We start from the raw sequence: 8,809 nt of genomic DNA on the forward strand, positions 1-8,809 counted from the left end.
TTGGGTACCAATTAGGAGATATTTATACATGCAATTTGCCAACGGTGGGAGCAAGTCTCCCATATATAAACAAATTGGTATTGAATACCTATACTACCCCTTATAATCATAATCAAACTTTTATTTTATTCTTATATATTATTTTATGTTTGATAATTTATTTAATGCATTTATTAATTAGTTAATATTATTAATTGAAATATATGCCTAGGCGTAAAACTATATCAGTGCAAAATTGAAAACTTATCTTTTCCACTAATACAATTACAAACTTTATCGCTTAAATTTTTTTAATAGTGATTATAGTTATTTGGCATTAATTATTTTATTGAGGTATGTTGGAGATTCGAAAGTAATTTATCTTATGTAGGATTTAAAAATAAAACTCAATCTTTTTTGTAATTTACTATATCTCTTATTTTATTAGCTCAAAAATAATTATTTTCAGCTGAGTTTATTATTAAAAATAAAAATCGTGTTTTCAAAAATTTGGAGTCTCTAGAATTGCCTGAAAAAAGCCTCTTATATATATATATATATATATATATATATATATATATATGGGCGGGATCAGGTACGAACCAGCTTAATGTACGAACCGTACGAACCTACCTTAATGAGACTACACGCGCGTCTTAACTTAAACTGTCATAAAAAACTAACCAAAAATATTCGAAAAATCAAACTCCTCCATCTCCTTCTCCAGTAACTTTACTCCATTGCTGCACCTCTATATCGAACCTTCAACTCCATTGCTGCTCATCGAAGGTAAGTTTCACATAAACAATTGAAAAATCAAAAATTAGGTTTTGAACAATTGAAATTTGAAAAAATTAGGGTTTACGATTTTTGATTGCAAATCGTGTTTTTAGTTTTTGATGGTGACTTAATTAATGTTTTGTTACTAATTTTAGGATGGTGATAATTTCGTCATGTTCTCCTCCTTCAGGTACTCATAATTTCGTGATTATTGTTGTTCTCCCAAATACATTTTTGGGAACCCTAGAAAAATTAATTGAATTAGGGATCCATTGCTGAAATTGCTTTAGGTATGCTAATACTTTTTATTTTTAATTGTATTGTAACAGATAACGGAAGAGAGGACGATTCAGTCATAGAAGAAGTTATAGGTACACATCACTGATTTTCCTTCAATTAAAATATTGTGTGTATATAGAAAGTTGTATAAATGTATCTATGGTTTGGTAGATACATGAATTGAGTCATGAATCCATTCATGTATATGTTTATTACCGAATTAACATGAGATGTCAGAAAATGTGACCTTAGACAAGATACACCTCTTTAACTTGTTAGGTACATTTTTCCAGCTAGGTAAATTTCTATTTCTAAATAGTATGTATTAGAGAACTGAACATGTGCATCTAGCCTAATGAAGATATGTACCTGGGCAGAATTTTTTTTCCAGCTAGTTATGATTTATTGTCTTTTTGGTTTTGCTTATTGAGCAAGTAACAGAAGTGTATCTATGTAGCTAACAGAGTGTACCTAGCTAGTGAAAGGTCTGTATCTAAAAAACATATATTCTGACACAACAACTAGAGTACCTAATTTGATTGAGATGTGTATGTTTGCAGATAGTATACCTGCTATTAATGTCCATGCTTCAGGTAGTACTGATATACCGCTTCCCTTGACTTATGCACCAGGTACAATAAATGCACCTTCATATTCATTATTTTGGAATTTAAAAAAGATGTATCTTAATACATGAACTGGTGTATCTAATATGCTAGTGATGTGTATCTCTCACTATGCATAACTTCTTGTGCATTTCCTGTGCAGACAATGACATTGCTTGTGTAGTTCCATTGATTGATGCACCAGGTAAAAAAATTGTATCTTGCTCATTATTGTACTAGCTAATAAAAATTGGTTTCACATTAATAACAATCTTTTTGTTGATTGTCTTGTAGAAACCCCAAGTTGGTTCTGAACATATAATTTTCGGATTCCCGAGTTGTCCAGAACATGTTAAACCAATGAATGGCATGGTATTTCCAAATTTGGAAGATGACATTGCTTTTTACAACAAATATGCCAAAGTTTGTGGGTTTGTTCCAAGGTTAGATTCAACAAAATTGGTTAAAGGGATTATTACACACAAACGTTGTGTGTGTAATAAAGAAGGCAAAAGTAGGAATAAGGGAACTAAAAGGAAGAGGACTGTTACCAGAACAGGATGTGAAGCTAAGGTTAGTTTTAGGAGAATGGATAGTGGTGAATATGAAATTTATGATTTTGTCGAGGTTCACACACATGTTATGGTTACACCATCAACAATGGTTCATTTGAAACCATCTAGAAATTTGAATCTCTTTCACAAGAAAATGATCATGGATAATTCAAAAGTTAATCATGGTCCGGTGGATTCATTTAGAATGTTCAAAGAATATGTAAAAGGGTACAAAAATGTTGGGGCATCTTTAGAAGATTTTAAAAACATTTCAAGGGATGTTAAGAAGTACATCAAGGAATATGATGCTGAGATGTTACTTGAGACTTTCATGCAAAAGAAGGCTATGTCTCCATCATTTTATTTCGACTTTGATGCGGATGATCAGAAGAGACTAAGTAAGGTGTTTTGGGCAGATCCAATCTCAATTAAAAACTATGCCCTTTTTGGTGAAGCCGTCTCTTTTGATGCTACTTATAACTTCAATGAATATAAAATGGTGTTTTGCCCTTTCACGGGTGTGGACAACCATAAAAGCTGTGTCACTTTTGCGGGTGGTTTGTTAAGAAAGGAAGATGGAGAATCATTTACGTGGTTGTTTGACAACTTTGTAAAGGCTATGGGTGATTGTTATCCTTCTACAATAATAACTGACCAATGCCAAGGCATCAATCAAGCTGTAAAAGATGTGTTTGGTGACAAAACACAACACCGATTATGCATGTGGCATATAATGAAAAAGCTGCCAGACAAAGTCGGTCCATCAATTTGCCAAAACACTAACTTTTTGAAGGAAATAAATTCTATAGTTTGGGATGGAGAGATTGATACAGAAGAATTTGAATTGAGATGGAAGGTGATTCTTTCCACGTATGAGCTTTCTGATCATGAATGGCTGAAGTCAATGTTTGACATTCGTGCAACTTGGATTCCCGCCTACTTTAGAGACATATATCTTGGCGGGATTATGCGCACAACATCAAGGTCAGAATCTGAAAATAGCTTCTTTGGGAATTTCACTAACCCGCACCTTACTCTTGTCGAGTTTTGGATGCGTTTCCAATCAGCTATGGATGCTCAGCGATGGAAATATTCAAAGGTCACAACGGATGATAAAAACTCTTCTCCAAAATTATCAACACCTCTGCTTTTGGAAAAAAAACTGCTGAATTCTACACAACAACTCTGTTTTATGAATTCCAACAAGAACTCCAAGCTGCTTGTTTTAGTTGTGGTCTTTCACCGAGGATGACTGAAGACTACAATGACCATATTTCAATAATAGACCGTGAGAAAAACAAGGTATACACAGTTGATTTGACTGGTAACAAGTTTTCTTGCTCGTGTAAAATGTTTGAAAGAATCGGATTACTTTGCAAGCATGTTCTGTGGGTGTTGAAGGATAAAGGGTTTGATGAAATACCAAGGGAGTATCTATTTGACAGATGGAGCAAAAATGCAACCTGCCGCCCTATTTTTAATGTTGTTGGGACAACACTCCTAGCTGATTGTATGTCGATAGAAAACCACCAAAGCAAGGTAAGTGAATTGTGGTCGGAAGTATTTACTTCGGTTTCGCTTGTTGAGGATAATGAGAAACTTGGTGATGAGCTGCTTGAACTTCTTCATAGTTTCAATGAGAAATTGATTATTTCGATTAAACGTGGGAAGTCAAAAACAAGAAAGTGAAATTGAGATGCTTATTGGGTCAAAAATTCCTCAAGCTAGTGTTCTACCACCAGAAAAATGCAAGAATAAGGGATCGGGAAGACGCATCACTTCAAGCAAGGAAAAAGCAGTACAAGAAAATGCAAAGCCTCTTAGGAATTGTCGTGCATGTGGTGAAATGACTCATCACGATAGTAGAAATTGCCCGAGTCGAATCAGTCAAAAGTGATTGCCGCAGTTGAACTACTCAAAAGTTATTTCAGTTTGATTTGGTGAGTAAAAGTGTAAGCCACTAACAAAAGATTATTCTTTGTGGACTTAGTAGTATGTAAAAACTAGTAAAAAAGTATGTAATATATAACTCTAAATTGTAGAAGGATTGTCTTGTTGGTTTGCTTACAATTGAAAACTTGTAGTATTGAAGACTTCGAAGGATTATCATGTTGGACAATAATAGAAGTTCCTAGTTTTCTATTTTTGAGGAACTTGGATTAAATCATTGGATATTCCAGGTAGAATAAGTATCAACGCAGCATCCTAGCAAAATTTTAGTTAATTATACTCCCTAGGTCCGTAATACCGTGACACGAAATTATATTCTAATAAGTATTCAATTTAATAATCATCGTGTTCTTTATTACTCCGATTTATTCAATAAAAAATGGTTTGCCTAGTGTAATGTATATTTGGACTACTGTAGATCACCCTCTCCAAGCATGTCAACCACACACATTCACACTATCTACATCTACTTGTCAGTAGCATGTTCAGCTTACTTGAAAGTAGCATGTTCAGCTTACTTGACAGTTGAAACATTGAGCTCTAAACTTGAATGTTCAACTGTCTCACAAAAACTAACTTTTAACACTGCTCGATAGTATCCAAGAGTTTGGAGCATGGTGAGCTGAATCAAAGCATTTTACAGCTATTGAAGAAGTATGTTGGCTAGCTAAAAAGATAGCTAAATTCAAATGGACATACACTCTAAAACATGCACTTATATAAACATTGAGCAAGATTCACTCTTACAGAAAATCGAGAATCTCCAATCTTCACCCTAAACCATTTGCTCAAGAAATTTACACTCATCAGTGGCAGTTACCCACTGAGGAACGAAAAAAAAATCTCATATTCTGAATTTCAATAACATATTGTGAATTTAACAATGTTCAAAAAAGACAATGAACAAACTGAATTACAAAATACCACCATAAGAAAACACATAAAATCCAGAAAACTTGAGTTCATCTATCTCCTTAAAAAGACCCTAGCAACTGACATGACAAAAAACACATGAAAAAGTGACATTAAGTTACTTTAATAAATCAGCAAAATAAAAAATAAACCTAACACATGCCATATGTGTATCTACTCACTGGCAGATGCGTATCTAGAAAACAGAAGATGTGTATCCACTCTCTATTCCATTCCTTCCCTTCGAACCAAACACCCCCTTATTTAATTTCAACTCCACTAAAGACTGAGTTTCAAATAAACAAGCAGGGAAAAAGAGTGAATAATGTTCTATCAAGATTTGCTCCGGATTTCTAGAGCAAAACAACGGAAGCCATGATTGTAAACGAGACTGACAGAGTTCGGCTGGACCATTGAAAAAAGGACCACTTAAACCAAAAAGGAAAGTGTGAAGCTTCAGCAACGGGAGCTGGCTGACTATATGGTCTATGGTAGTCAAGAATTTCTCATATCTACCAGAGTAAGATGTGATAATGTCGTGATAGTGTACATAGATATCGCCAATGGTGAGACAGGACGAAGGTGCTACCAGCTGTTTTGATGGGGAGAAGAGATAGGATTTAATAGAGAAGGAAGTCTGTCTTGCAATTGTTCGTTGCCGACACTGTTGATAGAGTTGTTTCCCATCAAACTCATCCTTTCCACGACTCCTTATCACAAACTGACTATTAAGGATCACAAAACTGGGCAGAACATTATTTTTTCACCTCCTCTCCTTTTGTCCAGGCAAAACAATAGTGCCTTGAAGGTCAAATAAAGATGAACCCTAGGAAGTGTACTTTCGGCGTGCACTATAACCACGAGGAATAGACACTCCTAACAAAACATTGTTAGTCTCAACAACTACGTAGTCTTGATTCACAGCAAAGAGGCATGTAACTGGTCTCACATAGATATGTATCCAGCCGTTTAAGTAAATGCAACTATAACCCCTAGGGTCTTGAAACATACACATGTCGTATGTGTATCTACACAGTAGCAGATATGTATCCAGAAACAGGATATGCGTATCTGCTTTAAATTCCAAATCCACCGTCCTCCACACAAAGGGTCTTTCAGATAACATGCCCCTGTGTGTATCTACGCAGCAGGAGATCTGTATCTATAACACGGGAGATGTGTATCCAATGCAGACCCTTGAAGGTAAAAACTATGAGTTGTATCGACAACATTTAATACACAACAAAGGAGACGTGTAACTAGTCTCATAAAGATGTGTATCCAGCAGTTTAAATAAGTGTAACTATTGTAATAAAGCTGTGTATTTTACCTTCAGAGTATTTTTCTCCCATTTTAATAGTTTCAACATAATTTGACGACGATAACCAATGATATTCCGCAAAATAAAATGGTACAGATTTAGTTAGAAACAAGTGAAATGAAAATTAAAATCAACATGTTGGCTAGGCATTACTTTTTTCCAACAAAGACTTTCAACCAACATGTTGCATTTAGGGCGACCAACATTATCTCAACCAAATTTTTCAATATATAAAGAAATAGCTATTAATTCCATGAAACTCACTTTGAAGTAGTTCTTGTCCTCCCATAAATTCTGATCTACTAATGCGCCTTCCAAAAACTTCATAACATATAGTCTGCAATCAAAACTACACACAAATACGATTGTGCGATTGAAAAACGCAATCTGTTATAGAGACAGTCGATAATATGTTAATCAAGTAGATGAGAATTTATGCAATTTAAAAAACTTACGTGTTTTCTTCTTGCCGAGGTACATTCACAATAATAGAAGGAAACAAGATGATGCTCTTTAGATGTTTGTAACCATTGTGGTGGTCAAACTGATTTGAAACATGGAATACCTTTGAATGACAAACAATCATCAAAATATTAATAGCTTTATTCAAAAAGATAACTGATAATACCAGAAGCATAATTATAACAAACACGAGTAAAAAGTCCATACAATATCCTCCACATAAGAAGTATATGCCTCCATTTCATCTATATTTTTTGTATTTGGCTTGCATGAATCCAAAATATAGTTTTCCTGCTTCTTCAAGTCCGACACACAAGCTAACCAATGATTACCATTTTTGCCAATCGTGAAAAAAATCTACAAAAATAAAGAAAGTCAAAAAAGAATTGTCAAACACAAAGTTGACTTCGTTCCGAAAATGGACACAAATACACCAAACAAAAGTGGAGGTTACACGAACAATAGACACTTCAATAAAAAAAAAAAGTAGGTTCGCATAAATTCCATTTAAAAAATTTACCTTATCAATAGTTGCTCCATTTTTAGGCTTGTAGTGCATCTTTAGATGAAGACACCAGACAACGTTTCCATTCTTAGGACTTAAGGACGGCTTAGCAAACTAGATATTTTAAAAAAAAAATGGGTTAGATATGGACTACTAAAATATCAGCAAGGTGCATTTTGAATATGAACAAAAAGTACTTGCACTGTTGATGGCAAGTAGAGAATATCATTTCTATCATATGTGCACATCACACCATACATATCAAGCACCTACAAATAAAGCATCATATTCTAAAATTGTCACACATACATCAGTATAAATATAAAAAAATAAAAATAAAATCTCTACATACTTACCAAATCCATTGCCCAACGACGATTTTGCAAACTTTGCATTGCTTTTCGGCACACTCCCATCCACTCAGTTTGCACAAGAGTCTCATTTAAACTACATATGAAAATAATTAGAACAAAGTGCATCAAACAATGAGAATTGTACAAATATGTTATCAATTTAACAACTTACTCGACGTCTTTACCCCGCCTCATAACAACACCAAGCGCCTGTATCCGTAAGTTGACGTTGACGTTGATGTTGTGACTGTCATTTATTTTGGAACTCTTGGTCCACTGCTTTAAACCTAGAAAATCAGTGTCAAATCAAACAATTAAGTTTATCGCCAACTATTGAGTACTAAACAGAAAAATGCAGCTTCTGATAAGTACAACTTGATTGAGATGTTTTCTGCTTATATTTAATGAAGGAATAAAAGGATACCTCACATCCAAACACGAAGATCCAGCTTGTGATAAGACTTTATCCTTCAGTTGATTACCATTGAAACAACAAATTTCAGAGCAAACTCTTGCAGCAAAAAGTTTAAGTTGATTGTGCTACAAAAGAAATTGAAACATATGTTAACCATTAGATGTATATAGACTCTGTCTTGAGTCGACTTATGTTCTATTTTGAAGTGTATATAGCTAGCTAGATGTATGTACCTAGCAATTTAAAGCAATGCAACCAAGTAAATAAACCCCACACACTGAGTTTATTATATTCTATATGAATCACAACTTACATCGTTTAGACCCAAAGGAAAACCCTTTCTAGTGCCTTTGTACTTCTCCAACAAACGCATGAGATAAATTCCACAATCAACTCCATCACCCAAATTTGATTTCGGAATATGCTCTGTTAGAAATCAATATCTCATTACTTAACATATTCATATATGTTTTAATTAATTTAGTCATAAAATTAATTATAAATCTTATGCATGCAAACTAAAACAAAAAGAGATAAGAAAATCAATTTCTCACCAAATAAATTTCGGTCAAATGGGCACCAACAAGATCTCCTTCTTGTTAGTTCTTGAGCTTTCCAATATATACGGATGATCCTCCAAAAATCCCAAAGTAGATATTCTCCTCTTGATTGCACCCAAGACTATCCATTATCC

At 34.1% G+C, this 8,809-nt stretch overlaps 1 protein-coding gene across 1 annotated transcript; it reads left to right on the top strand.

The window, feature by feature from the left end:
* Window positions 1-915: 915 nt before the first annotated feature.
* LOC141618150 (protein FAR1-RELATED SEQUENCE 5-like) lies at window positions 916-3,449 on the top strand. The gene is made up of 5 exons (XM_074435256.1): window positions 916-949; window positions 1,089-1,130; window positions 1,599-1,670; window positions 1,807-1,859; window positions 1,938-3,449. Exons 1-5 carry the CDS (start codon window positions 916-918, stop codon window positions 3,447-3,449), a joined length of 1,713 nt encoding a protein of 570 aa, XP_074291357.1.
* Window positions 3,450-8,809: the final 5,360 nt, after the last annotated feature.

The sequence above is a fragment of the Silene latifolia genome, chromosome X (genome assembly GCF_048544455.1).
Source record: "Silene latifolia isolate original U9 population chromosome X, ASM4854445v1, whole genome shotgun sequence".
Taxonomy (NCBI): domain Eukaryota; kingdom Viridiplantae; phylum Streptophyta; class Magnoliopsida; order Caryophyllales; family Caryophyllaceae; genus Silene; species Silene latifolia.